General features: G+C 36.3%; 2 protein-coding genes across 3 annotated transcripts in view; both read right to left on the bottom strand.

Moving 5' to 3' along the window:
• The window catches only part of LOC143018161 (malectin), a 397,497-nt gene that overhangs the window by 65,273 nt on the left and 316,896 nt on the right, over positions 1 to 15,328 (bottom strand). The gene's annotated exons all lie outside the window — the stretch shown is intronic.
• Positions 11,966 to 15,322, bottom strand: LOC143018160 (uncharacterized). The gene is made up of 3 exons (XM_076173313.1): positions 14,977 to 15,322; positions 12,886 to 14,807; positions 11,966 to 12,721 (listed from the first exon to the last, which is right to left on the bottom strand). Exons 2-3 carry the CDS (start codon positions 13,187 to 13,189, stop codon positions 11,970 to 11,972), a joined length of 1,056 nt encoding a protein of 351 aa, XP_076029428.1. The 5' UTR covers positions 13,190 to 14,807; positions 14,977 to 15,322; the 3' UTR covers positions 11,966 to 11,969.

The following is a 15,328-nucleotide window of genomic DNA, read 5'->3' as shown; positions in this document are numbered from 1 at the left end:
TCTACCAATCAGTGAATCTGTTCCACACATGAGATACTAGGAGTGCTGGGTTGAGGTGCTGATTCGTCACTTTGTTCCTTCTTTACTCTAATCCAACATGCAAACTTGGCAAACTCACTCCATGCCACAGTCTTATTTTTTAACTTTTTCCATTGTATATGTAATGAGAGAAATGCACTAGGTAACAACAGTGTGTGAAAAAACACAACACTCATGCAATAATGAAGCATGCATGCACTCAAGCTGGGAAAATTTATACTGATTTTTTTTTTTTTTTTTCTACACATGTAAATCACTTTAAGTTGTGGTGGTGGAAAACATATTGTATAGTAACATACGTACATATGTCCACAAAAAAAATTTGAATAAAAATTATGCAGAAGATACAAGAAGATAAGTCAACAGTATAAATGTAAACAGCGTTAAATCCCTAGCATGTACTGTATTTACCTAGTTGGGGTAGTAGACATTTAAACTTTTAAATGCCAAAAAAAAATTCTAGCATCTGGCAGTGTGGTGTATGACGTCCCCACATCCCTCATAATGTCACATGCTGATTTAAGAAAAGAAAAGAAGAGAGGGAAAAAAAAATCCAACCAAAAATTTTTTTTTTGTCATCAGCATGTATGCTCTCTTGTAGTTATTTCAGGTGGTATTAAGGTGCAGATGCAGCCTATGAAATCCATTTTATTCATATCCCAAATCTTGAAGGAGTATCAAAGGTGGTACTGTACTTGACAATAGAGAAGTAAACCCTCAGCTCATAGTAGCTCTACAGAAATTCAAGATATTCTTAGATTGTAAGGTAGTAATTTTGAGGGACAATAATAATAAGATCATAGTAGCGCTACAGAAATTCAAGATATTCTTAGATTGTAAGGTAGTAATTTTGAGGGACAATAATTCACTGAAATATATATTACAAGGTAAACATAAATATGATAAGCTAGCTAGATGGGCTTTAGCACTCCAGGAATATGATTTAAGCCTTCAGCATATATCTGGAAATTAAATGTGGTAGCTGACACACTGTCACACCCTCACAATGGAAAAACAAGAGGACACGAAAAGAAACTAAAAAAAGATAATTACAGAAGAGATCTGGGAAAAAAATAAAAAAATAAAAAAATAAATAAATAAATAGCTTCCCACACAGAATGATAGATACTTGGAACAAATTAGACAAAGAAACCGTGTGTACAAACACTATTCAAGATTTTAAGAAAAAACTTGATGCTAAGATATACAAAGATGGGTCACCACGAGCATAGCTCCCTTTCCATATAATACAACTAGGTAAATACATAAAATGCTTAAATCTTGCTTCGCAGGCTTAAACATTTATCTGTGGAGTGGGGATGTATGCAATGATTCGATGTGTGTAGTCTGCATAGTAAATAGAAATGGTAGTAAACTGGACTTTTCAGTTGCAGATCCAGGGGATGCCAAGATTTTTTCTGCCAAGCAACAAAGATTAGCATTCCTGCCAAGGAAGATGTGCAACAGAAAATGTAGTGCAAATAAGAAAACTTGGTAGAAATCCCTGAAGATAATGGTTAGGTCTAATTTGAATTTTTGTAAACTGTGGTTACACATAATAAAATTGAGTAATGTGTGTGAGTTCAGACAAATAGAAAAGTTTAGGAAAATATATAAAATAAGTGCTATATAACACTCATGCATGTGGTACTTACGCATGCCCTATGTAAAGTGGGATGAGTATGGCAATTCACCCCACACATTGCTTATCCTCACCCCACAGAGATATTGTAAGTAAAATTAATATTTATTTTGCAGTGCATTTATGTCTCCTCCCTGGTGATATGAGAAAACAAAACCTAAAAGGTAAATAATGTAAGTCTAGGCATACCTTCAAGCAAGTCTTTTATAAGGCCGAATAGAAATTTTTGTTGGAACACGTTAAATACATAACATCACAATACGGAAACAGATCCTTGCAAAACTTATCAATAATTTCTTGAGAGGTCATTATTCTTTCCTGTAAAGGACAGTCTAAAGCTTTTACATGAGTAACAGAGCTTGTGTTAAGATTGGAAATGGTGAGAGCGGGTGGTTTGAGGTGAAGGGGCTGCATCAGGGGTGTGTTATGCAATCTTGCTGTTCAATGTTTACCGGTACATGGATGAGGTGCTATGGGAAGGGTTGGATATAATTCAGTGCTGTCATTCCAGCACAAATGTTTCAGCACTGCCATTTCTGCACCAGCCCATTTTGCACAACCAAATCAGTAATTTATTAAAAGAATCTTACTTATGAGATTAGTTAAATTAAAAATTATTAAAAAAAAAAATTAAAAGAGGGTATTCTTTATCATTAGTGTGATAATGTGTGCAATTGCACACATTGTTTCATTTGTCCCCATATTCAGAAAAATTTTTTAATATCCATTTATTTGCTTTTCTGTATTTTAGTGATTTGATGCGAGGTTCATGCCCAGCTGAAAGTTTCTCAAAATATTCATCCCATCCCTTTTGGACTCATTTAAGAGCATAATGTACCAGATGGCTGGATGTAACATTCCCAGTTCAGCCCATAGTCATCTGTTTATTGCTTCAGCATGGTTATTGGTTGTATCTTTTTGTAAAATTCATTGGTATATGTTCCACATCTTTGTATGAAACAATGGTTGTCTTTTCCCATTTCCTCTCTAGTGTGGACAACCAGTATAAATGTCTTAAAAATATATATAAAAGTGGAACCAATACCCCTGGTGAAGCCATTGCAAGAGCATCCATGTGATGGTCACTGTCATCATTTGGTACAAAAGAAAGTGCAGTTATCATTCTAACATGTAAAGTAAAGTTGGGATTGCTGTTATATGAACCCATGAAATGCATACCTGTTTCATGGCTGAAAAAGCTGCAAACTCAAAATTACATTTTATGACATTGGAAAGTGTATTTGGTGCCATCTCCTTAATTATTTCAATCACTCATATAAGTTACACTTTATTTTGTTAGTAAAAGCAGCAATGACTGCAACAGCTCTGTACGGAAGAGGCCAAACGCAGAGTATGGGAGTCCAATATATTTTACGTTTCGCCCAGCAGGGCGTTATTTCTGAAGAAGCCCTGCTGGGCAAAACGTAAAATATATTGGACTCCCATACTCTGCGTTTGGCCTCTTCCTTATTTTGTTAGTGTATATAGTACATGGTGCACACCCACATGTTTCTTGACCATGAAGATATACACTTAATAAAATGTGGTGCAATCACAAATGTTCCACTGATGATGTATTACCACATATTGTAAAATCAAACATGGTAGAATCAACACATATGGAATATTTCTCAGAATGAAAATATTTTTTCTTTGAGCAGAAGTAACTGGTCAGAATCAGTTGATCTCAAAGAGAATGAACCTGGAGATTGGGATATCATGCCTGTGTCATTGATGGTAGATGTTTCAGCCCATGTACAAGGATTGTCCAGAAAGTATCCAGCCATTTATGATTTCAAGAAATGCTATTGGCCTAGGACAATAGCACCCTACTCTCCTCACCAAGGCAATTTGGATTCAGACAAGGACAATCATGCGTCACCAATTGAATATGTTTCTATTCAAGGCTAATAGATATAATACAAGAAAGAGATGGATGGGCTGATTGTGCATTTCTAGACCTAAAAAAAACTTTGGACAAAGTACCACATAAGAAGTTGCTTAAGAAATTAGAAACTGAAGGAGGAATACAGGGCAAACTGCTTAAATGGATGGAAGATTTTTTTGCAAGACAGAAAAATGAGAGTAGTGATAAGAGACAAACACTCAAATTGGGATGAAGTAATAAGTGGTGTTCCACAAGGAACAGTTCTGGCCCCAATAATGTTTGCTATATACATTAATGATATGGATGAAGAAATTGAAAGTTATATGAGCTTCTTTGCAGATGATGCAAAACTATTAAAAAAAGTAAACACGAAGAAGATTGTGAGTCGCTACAGAGAGATCTCGATAAAGTATGGGAATGGAGTAGGAAGTGGGAGATGGAGTTCAATACTAAAAAGTGTAGTATAATGGAATTTGGAAAAAGCAAAAAAAGAATAATAGGATCATATAAATTGGGAGATGAAGGAATAAAAAAAGCTGAAAATGAGAAGGACCTGGGAGTCATTATTATGAATAATATGTCACCTAAGAAACATATAAATAAGATTTTTGGGGAAACTTATAATTCAATAACAATCAAAGTGGCATTTACATACCTGGATGAAGAAATGGTGGAGAAAATACTAATCACTTTGATAAGACCAAGATTGGAATATGCAGCAACAATGTGGTCACCAAGTACAAAAAAAATGTATAAAAAAACTTGAAAGAATACAAAGAGCAATTACAAAATTGGCACCAACACTCAAAATTATCATATGAAGAGAGACTAGCAAAATTTGAGCTACAGACACTAGAGCAAAGAAAAGAGAGAGGAGATTTGATAACTATTTATAGAATCATGAAAGGCATAAAAATCACTGATAGAGAGGATCTAATAAAATGGGATGATAGAAATACAAGAGGACATGGAAAGAAAATCAAGACAGATATAGAAGAGATATGAAAAGGAACAGCTTTCCTCACAGAGTAATAGACATTTGGAACAAGTTAGATGAGAAAGTGGTGTGTGCAAAAACAATACATGAATTTAAAAATAGTTTAGATAAAATGAGATATGAAGACGGGACACCACGAGCATAGCTCCCCTTCCTGTAAAATACAACTAGGTAAATACACACTTCTCCCAGCATCCCTTCCACATTTCAAAACATTTTGCAAAGTCCCCTTTAGGGATCTTCATCAGCTGGCTCATCGCATTATTCTTAATCTAGTCTATGGACTGAAATCTCCTCCCTTTTAACAGTAATTTTAGCTTTGGGAAAATCCAGAAATTGTAGGAGCTAGATCTGGGCTATTGGGGGGTTGAGTGAGATGGGTGATGGAATGTTTTGCCAAAATCCCTCCATGACACATGAAAAATGGGTAGGTGTATGATCATGATGTAGGCTCCAGTCTCCATTAGACCACAGTTGTGGCCATTTTCTTTTTACTGTATCCCTAACATTGTAAAGAACTTCCATGTAATACTCCATTATTGTTTGGCCTTGAGGAGCATACGTGTGGTGGAGAACACCCTAATAATTAAAAAACACTGTCAACATGACCTTCACTTTGCTTCAATTTTGTTGTGCCCTATTTGGACATGGAGAGATAGGTGACTCCCATTGGCTAGACTGGGCTTTTGTTTCTGGGTCATAGCCATAGACCCATGACTCATCTCCAGTTATTGTTTCATGAAATTTGGGTCATTTGTAGCAGCTTGAAGCAAGTCCTGTGAATTTTCAGCATTAACCACTTCCATACGGTGACGCCTACGTAGGCAGCATGAGGAGCCGACGTCGGCATCTTGATTATATTTAATGTAGTCGTACCTACGTAACTTCCATTCTCTCTAAACTGGCTTCATCATATTTTCTATGGTTATCAAAATACACAGGTGAAAGAGAATGAACGATTGAGCACTGACTTTATTTTTCATAATGCGATTATTATGATACAACATCGCACGTCAGGCAGCTAATGCTGCCAGACATGTGATGTGCCCCGGAGTGAAGAGGTTAAATTCCTTCTGCTAATGGGTCAGAAGCAAGACAAATTTTGCCACAAAGTGTATTGTGCCAAGATTTTGCATCAAAATCTCTGAAACACTTATCTCTGGGATACCAAGATCATCTTGTAATTCTCAAACTGCCAATTTTCTCTGATTGCAGTCTTCTTGTATTACCTAGTTGCATTATATGGGAAGAGAGCTATGCTTGTAGTGACCAGTCTTTGTATCTTTCAGCATCAAGTTTGTTCTTAAATTCCTGAATAGTGTTTGCATACACTGTTGCCTTATCTAATTTATTCCTGATACCCACCACTCTGTGTGGGAAGCTGTTCTTTTTCAGATCTCTTCTATAATTATCCTTTTTGAGTTTCTTTTCATGCCCTCTTGTTTTTCTCTTGTCCCACTTTAATAAATCACCTCTATGAATTCCATTCCTTTCATGATTCTATAGTCAGTAGATCTCCTCTTTTTCTTCTTTGTTCCAGAGTTGGTAGTCCCAATTTGAACAATCTTTGTTTATATGTCAATTTGGAGAGTGTTGGTGCCATCTTTATCATTGCTCTTTGTATTCTAATTTTTTTATATTCTTTTTAAAACTGGGTGTCTATCGTGCTGCAGCATACTCCAATTTTGGTCTTATCAGTGTAACTAATATTTTCTTTACCATTTCCTCATCCAAATAGTCAAAAGCCATTTTCATCGATTTTAGTAAGTTGAAGGTTTCTCCAACTATTTTATTGATATGTTTGTCTGGTGATATGTCTTTGAGTTTAATTACTCCTAGGTCCCTTTCCGAGCTCACTTTTTTGACTTCTTCACCAATTTTATAATTCCTTGATATTCTAATTTTACTTTTTCCAAACTCCATTATCCTACATTTCTTGATATTAAAGTTCACTTCCCACATTTGACTCCATTTCCAGATTTTATCTAGGTCTTTCTGTAGTGGTTCACAATCTTCCTCTGTATTTTCTTTAGTATTTTTGCATCATCTGCAAAGAAGTTCATATAACATTCCACACCTTCATATATATGGCAAACATGATCGGAGCCAATAGCAAACCTTCCAGGACACCACTTATCATTTCTTCCTAGGTCAAGTATTTGTCTCTAATTACTACCCTCATTTTTCTCCCAATCAAGAAATTTTCCATCCATTCCAATAATTTTCCTTTAATACCACCTATTGATTCCATTTTTCTTATTAGTTTTTTATATGGTACTTTATCAAATGCATTTAGTAGATCTAGAAAAGCACAGTCTGCTCATCCATCCTTGTATTATTTCTATTAGTCTTGAGTAGAAGCAAATAAAGTTTGTGGTACATGATCTTCCTTGTCTAAATCCAAATTGTTTTGGATTCAGTATATTTTTTCTTCCAGATGTTTAACCCATCTACTTTTGATTGCTTTTTCACATAAATTTGCTCTTGTGCTTGTAAGGGAGACTGGTCTGTAGTTGGATTTTCCTTGTCCCCTCCTTTATATACTGGTACAATATTTGCATTTTCCAGTCATGTGGTACCTTTCCTTGAGTGAGTACTTATCTTGTATATTTTGTCTGTCAACTCATCTATGCATTCTTCTAATATCCACACAGTTTTGTGAACTTTCAATTGTGAATACTGATTTGAAATATTTGTTCATAATTTCAGCCATACATCTATATATTCATAATTCCCTTGGTACAGTCTTACTATTTCTTGTTTGTCTTTTAGTTTACCATTTACATACCTGGAAAATACTTTAGGTTGTTCCTTGCATTTTTCTATTATGTCTCTTTCATAGTTTCTCTTTTTATCTCTGTGTATTTTTACATAATCATTTCTTTGATATATGTTTGCCACTTACTCATTTTTTTCCATCTTTTCCAAGCTTTGTCTCTACTATCTTTAGCCTCACTACATTTTTTCTTGTACCAGCACTTAAAGTATACCCTTTCTTGCTACTGTTTTGGTACATATTTATTCCTTAACCCTTCAATACGGGCCACGTCGCATGTCTGGCAGCATTAGCTGCCAGACGTGCGATGTTGCGTCATAATACTCGCATTATGAAAAATAAAGTCACTGCTCTATCGCTCATTCTCTTTCACCTGTGAATTTTGATAACCATAGAAAATATGATGAAGTCAGTTTACAGAGTATGTGGGTCACGCAGGTATGACTACAATAAATATAATCAAGACGCCGACATCGGCATCCTCGTGTAACCACTTGCTCCTCATGACGCCTATGTAGGCGTCACTATATGAAAGAGGTTAATTGTAAATTTCTTTTAATATGTTCCATTTCTCTTCCACCTTTGTTTCTTCATTTAAGAAGTTTTCCCAATTTGCATTTTGAAAGAATTTTCTGAGTTTCTTAAAATCTGTTTTGTTGTACATTAGTCTTACTTTTCTATGTTTCTCATTTCTTCTCAAATCTATTTGCTCTTTTAGTTTGAACTCTATTAGTAAGTGGTCACCCTTCCCAATTGGGGTTTTGTAATCAATTCTGTCCACAATTTCAGGCTCTGACATAAGTATTAATTCTAGTCTCTCTGGTTCCTAACTGTTTCTGTATCTGGTATTTTCCTTTATCCATTGAGTCATTGTGTATTCAATGGTCATATCCAGTAGTATGTTTCCCCAGAGGTCTTCCCCACCCTTCACTGTCATTTCTTCCAAACATATTTGTTTTGAGTTAAAATCACCCGTAATTACTATATTTCCTCCTTCTTTCAGTCAGTTAGTACATTCTTTGTGTCTTCTAACAGTTTGGAATGATTACTCTCTGTCCAAGACTGTGTTTTGGGGGGTACATACATTACTACAAATTTTCTACTTTTCATGTCAGTCTTCAACTTTCATCATAATCAAATCCATATTTTTTCCTTTTGTTATCTTGGTCACATAAAAGCCTTTCTTAATCAAGAACATTACTCCACCCTGTTTTTCCTTTCTATTTTTCAACCAATGGTTGTATGGACTTTGTCCCACAGAGTTTGTTGGTAGAGGACTTTTTAATTTCGTTTCTACAATTCCCATTATGCTTGTTTTTTTAATGGCAGATAGTCATTTAATTCATTCAGTCCTGAAATCATGCCATCTATGTTGGTATAAGCTATTTTTAATTTTGTCCTTTCTCGTCCTGTTCTATTTCGTTTCCTTTATATATATATATATATATATATATATATATATATATATATATAAAAAATTTTCTCAGCCTCAGGTCCAGCACGCTCTCGCTAAAAAAAAAAAAAAAAAAAAAAATCTGCTTTTTTTATTGTTTTTGTTTGCTTAATTTCTAAGTTCCTTTTCTCTTTATCACTCATTTCCTTTACCCATACATTTCTATAATGTTCACTATTTGCTAAATTTGTTGTTTCATATAGTACTTCTGCTATCATTTGAGACCTTTTTAATTTTAATGGCCTATATTGTTTTATTTTGGTATTTTCCCATTCTATGCAATTCCTCAATTTCTTTGCCCATATCCTGTCATTCTTCTTGAATCTCCTTCAGAATTGCTTTAGCAATCTCTTTCTCCTCTTTTTCTCTCTGATATCTAGGTACATCATGTTTCTCTGTGATACCATAAACTACAATGCACTTTTTTTCCGTGTCCCTGACCAAATTTCCTTTTTCCTTATTTACTTTGATTACTGTTTCTTCAGCATTTTCCTTCACTTGTTCTCTTTCTTTGAAAGATATATATTTTTTTTCCTTGTTCCACTTTCCAGTTTCTTTATCTCTTGGAGATCAGTTTCCTTGATTACCTCTTCCACTTTCTCAATCACTGCTTGTATTTGCTCCTTCACTTCTTTTTTTAAGACCTCATTCATGTTTATATCTTTATTTTTTATTCTTTTATTCTCACCCCTGATTGTATTCAGTTCCTTTTTTTGTTCGTCATGCTCCCTGTTGGTCTCTTCATTAGCTTTTTTAAGTTGAGCTATTTCTCTGTACATCGCCCTGTGCTCACTTTTCTATTCAATTATTTCATCTAACAAATCATTAATCTCTCTGTTTCTCAAAATATTTTTTTTACCTAGGCTCTCTATCCATTTCTACCCCTCTACCCAAAATTCCACCTTCTCTTGCAAAACCAGGAAAAAGCAAAGTTTTCAAACCTTTGGTACGATTTGGGGGGTTTCATTCAAACATGTTCGTTTTGGAATTACCCCTAGTGGTGATTCCACTCTACTCATGTCCAAACATATCTTTGCCGGTTCGTTTTTCCTCATTTCACTATTATTTTCTTCCATTTTAAAGTAATCAGTACTAAATTGTGCAAAGATTACTCCATTTCAGTGACTTGAGATTCACAACTCCCTTCCCATTTGTAAACACAACAAGTGCCATTCCAAAATTTTCTAGAGACAAGGTGTTCTGCTTGTTGAAGGCCTTTTAGAATGTGGATCACTTTCAAAGGATTCTTGGCCTTAATTGAAGTATTTATACCACATTTCTATATGTGCTTCACTCATTAAATCATCCTGGAATGCCTTCTTAATCATTTGAATAGTTTCCACTAACAAATGTTCAAGTTTGCAAAAAAACTTGATACAGATTCACTGATCTACTTGCTCACTGTCAATGTGATAGTCAAACAGTACAAACCTTCACTCAACTATGGCTGGTGGGTAACTGAGGTGTCAGATGGGAGTTTGACCACTTGCCCATGCACAATAGGGTCTTCTGTCAGTGTCTGCCAAGTTCTGTTAAGATCACATGGCCAGTTCAGCAATTATTCTAATGGCTGGATACTTTCTAGACAGACCTCACACAGGGACATTAGTGATGGGAGTTACTCCAGTTCAGACTCTGAACATGCTGAAGACAACAAAAACAAAGGAGAAAACAAAGTGTTGTTGGCCAAATGGTCATACAGGATGCACACAACTTTGTGATTTATACATTTTATTGTCTTCAATGTCCAAGGCTCTTAGTTTAATCTGGCAAAACCTCATGATTCAATAAAATTTGGATAACGGTGACCCTAGCAACCATGTGTATTTACATTCTTCTCATTGTCATATCGTATTTTTCGGACCATAAGGCGCGGGCAAAATCCATAAAATCAGCCAAAATTGCGTGGTGCGCCTTATCGTGAGATGCGCCTTATCGTGAGGTGCGCCTTATGTGTGGCTTTATTGCAAAAAAATGCCTCGGACAGTGACATACTATTTTCACACGTTTCGTAGCTAGCCTGCCGACGGCGACAGTGCATAGGCCTAGCAAAAGTTACAACCAAGTTATAACCAAGATGCATGTATCTTGACAAGAAAATTGCAGAAAACTTCGACAGTTTTCGAGTCCATGCCACCGCATTCATTAACGCTATCATGGCTATGACATGATAGCGTCTACAACAAAGACAGCCATTTTACATTGGTCTAGTCTCGCTCCACTCCGACTGTAGTCATTTGGGTATTTTTTAAGTTTTGATCATGGGCACAATATAGCAATAGAAAATTAATTACACTGTACAACAAATTTCAGGATTAAGAAAAAAACATAGTTCTCATGTGCGTTTTATTATGAAGTTCAGTGTGCTGAATTCAAATTTGATAACAAAAATTTCATGCCACGTCACAATTTTTTGTAAATCGCTGTTTTAGTAATTATGCAATTAATAGAGATTTCCAAGGTTCCATAAATGTATTTTGCTCCCAAAGTCAGATTAAATGTCTTCATTGTATTTATTTAATTAATATATAATGAATCGGCATGTTTGTTAGTTTTATATGATGTATTAACCTACAATCTATTATTTACTTCTTCTTTTATAAGACGTCTCAGGCGTGTCACGCTTCAGGTTCCAACAGAAGTCAGCCAGCATAGCAGGGCTCCATTTTCCCTCGTACCTGTTTTCCATTGACGCTATATCTTGATGGAACCTCTCTCCATGTTCATCACTCACATCTGTTGCATTCTCTGGGAAGAAGGACAGATGAGAATGAAGAAAGTGTATCTTCAGTGACATATTGCATCCGAGATCTTGGTAGCATTTGATTAGCCTCTCCACTTTACGCTCTCGCTGGGACTCTTGGTGCTTTCCCAGAAGCCCTTTGCATACATCTTTGAATGCATGCCAGGCCGCTAGCTCAGGTTCATCCATTGTCGCCTCAAAGTCCTCATCATTTATAAGCTTGTGAATCTGAGGGCCTACAAATATACCCTCTTTAATCTTGGCATCACTAATTTTAGGGAAGATCCCTTTGAGATACTGGAAACATGGCTTGTTATGTTGCAGTGCTTTGGTAAATTGCTTCATTAGGCCTAGTTTTATATGCAGTGGTGGCAAAATGATTTTCTCCTTCTTAACTAGTGGCTCATGAATTACATTATGGCATCCAAGCGTCATAGATTCCCGAGATGGCCATTCTGAGCGTATATAATGTTCTGATCTGGCCCTACTTCCCACTTGCAAAGAAAGCACATAAATTTGGTGTATCCAGTTTGTAGCCCATTAAGTATGGCTACTACTTTCAAGTCTGCACAAATTAACCACTCATGCTCTTTGTAACTTATGCGGTCTAGAATAAAAGCAAGGTTCTCATATGTCTCTCTTAAAATGACTGAGTAAGCAACTGGAACTGAAGGCATGGTGTTCCCAATGTGCAACAGAACTGCTTTTATGCTGTAAAGGGATCCATCTATGAATAGCCTCCACTCATTGGGTTCATAGGACAGCTCAAGGGCACTGAATAGGCCTCTGATATCATTACAATAAGTCAAGCTGTTTTCCAAAGTGAAGAAATCCTGTAGATTTGCAGAACGCTTCCTAAATACTGTAATTCGAGCTTCTTCATCCAACAGGTGCCATTGTTGCAAACGTGAGGCCAGGAGTTCACTCTGTTGCTTAGTAAGTGTTAGATCACGAACTAGATCATTGAGTTCTGGTTGGGTGATGAGGTGTGGTTTCTTATCAGATTCAAGTTGTGTCGTATACGTTGCATCTTGAGATTCTGAATCGTCTGAGTTGCTCGTGTCATCGCTTGGTAGTTCAGAGGGTGGCTGTGGTACAGGAATATCACTTGAATGTAGAACTGGGCAAATAGCAGACTGAAGATCTGGATGCACGATAGATTTCTTGCCTTTTCTGTTGCGACCTGCAGGAAAATAAAATAAAATCAGACTAAAAATGGATACTATTGGTTGTGATCACGTGCAAAAATAGTGGAAGTGCAACTTATTATGTATTTCGATCTTTTTTATTGATACATCTCTTGGAAATATATATAAAAACAGTAAAAAATAAACACTGAACACCCACCTTTAATATCCGTTAAGCAGAAGTAGCAATCTGTTGAGTGGTCCTTTGGCTCCCTCCAGACCATTGGTATGCCAAACATGAGGCCAGTCCCTTTGCCTTTCACCCAGGCAGAAAGGGAACTTGTACACCTGACACAACATATGTGAGGTGCCCAGCTTTTGTCCTGGTCACCCACTTTACATCCAAAGTACAGCTCATAAAGTTTCTTTACACGTTGAGTCAACTGTCTCTTGTATTGCCTTAATGTAACTGATCCACATATATAACAAAACTTGTCTGGCGAATTCTTGCATTCTCTAGGCATCTTAACTCTGTATCCTGTTAAGAAAAAAAACACATAGCTATGTGAAAAATTATATAAATGGTAAAAGCAACAAAAAATACCGTTCAGAGAGACATTGCGGGCACTGCTATTTACGAAGAACTGGAGGGTCACAGAAAGAAACGGATGTTATATTCGTGATCTACGCAAAAAATAACTCTAGAAAAGGATAGTCTCATTTCCGGTTTTTTTCAATGTTATACAGTGTTATTAATTTTGTAAATTAAAATGTATCAACGTAATATGCAATTTTGTGGGCGGAAATGAAAATAAAAACCTTGCTACAAGCAAATATGCTAATGAACGAAGTCGGTAGCATAGGAAATTGTATACCCCGCAAGCTGAGAGAGTGGTCGAAAAGCCCGCCAACGTCTCTCACGACGACGACAACGAGGACGAACCGGATGACATTTAATTTGCAGGTAACGATTTATTAAACACAGGTTAGGTTAGCCGTCAGCATCTATCATAACAAACATGGCGTACCATTCGTCTGACAAGACTTCGTTACTTACGAAATCTGTTTTAGTAACTTTTTTTGTTTTTTATTTCCGCTCACAAAATTGCATATTACATTGATATATTACAATTTACAAAATTAATTTTCTATTGCTATATTACGCCCAAGGTCGAAACTAAAACTTTACCTTCATTTGTAATCTTGTGTTTTTAAGTGAATAGAGAATTCCGGGAATAAAACTGCTCATGCTGGTTTTATTCCCTACAATTCCCGTAACGTGTTTATGTTGTTTTTTAGGGGTATTGGTAGGGCAGACCATCCATGGAGGTGGTCTGATTTCACTGACCAAAATAAAAAAATATATCATTTATTTATGTAATTTTGCTAAATCCCAAACGATTTTTCTCATACAACAACGAAAATGATCAGTTCTGAATGCACTCACATGAGCATGATTATCCGATGACGAGACCAGCTGCGCCTTATGGTCAGGTGCGCCTTATGTAAGGACGGGGAATAGCAAATTACAGGTGCGCCTTATGGTCCGAAAAATACGGTACATCGAGTAGGCCAAAAAACAACGTAAAATTATTTATTATGGGCAAGTAGCTTTATTTCCATTTTTTTCTACCAAAACATATAACATTACATCATAAATGTATCTTCCTGAATGCATTCAGTCTAACGATACATCATCTTTACTTTTAGTGATGTACAGATACAGCATACTGCCAGTATGTCAAGTTGTGTTGGGGTTCCCGAGGAGGAGGAGGAGGAGGAGGAGGAGGAGGAGGAGGAGGAGGAGGAGGAGGAGGAGGAGGAGGAGGAGGAGGAAAAAAAAAAAAAAAGGCAATAGTGCCACTAGTGGCTGTGCACTAGAGGCTATATGGAAAGCATCTCCTCCTGGTGAACTGGTCAGTTTCAAGTACCCAACCTTGAGAAGTGACTGTCAGTTTCAGTGTTAACATGTGATTCACTTCTTGGAATATCAGTTGAATTTTGTTTTGTAATTTTCCATGTCTTGAGATTTAACTGATTATTTGTATTGAGCACAGACCATGTTATACTTGACTTTGTTCACGGCCTTGACATTACTTGTACACTTGTGTTGGACTTCCAGCAACAGTTTATCCACATAGCCTGAAAAAGTGATTTTGAGAAGTGGTTTACAATGAACATATATATTAGAAATGAGGTGTACTTTCTGTCTTTCATTTCATCTACTGGTTTTAACCAATGCACAAATCTTGGAAATTAATTTTTTACACAACATGAGCATACAATGAGTGAGCTCATTGTGAAAACCTACCTGTACTGATTCCATGACCAGAATTTTCTTTGTATCCAGATTCATCAAACTGAAGGAACCATATTTGGCCAAATGGCAAGGGATATCTGATCTGCCGTCACTTCCAACAACTAAAGGGGTTTTGACATTCTTTGTTTGACAAATGACAACCTCTTGCACTACATCCCACACCAACTATACAGCAGGCCATAAGAACATTGACTGGTGCTTGAAATATGTATTGCTGTAACACTTGACACTTTACAACTTGTAACACTTTGCAAGGAATGGTACCAGCAAAGAGAATGGACCTTGACAACAGGATGTTACCAGCTGAGGTCTTATGGTAATAGGGTTTACTATTGCATGATCT

Source organism: Oratosquilla oratoria, chromosome 34 (assembly GCF_046742065.1).
Source record: "Oratosquilla oratoria isolate Oo_2021 chromosome 34, ASM4674206v1, whole genome shotgun sequence".
In the NCBI taxonomy this organism is placed as follows: Eukaryota; Metazoa; Arthropoda; class Malacostraca; order Stomatopoda; family Squillidae; genus Oratosquilla; species Oratosquilla oratoria.
This window is presented reverse-complemented; position numbering and strand designations above follow the sequence as displayed.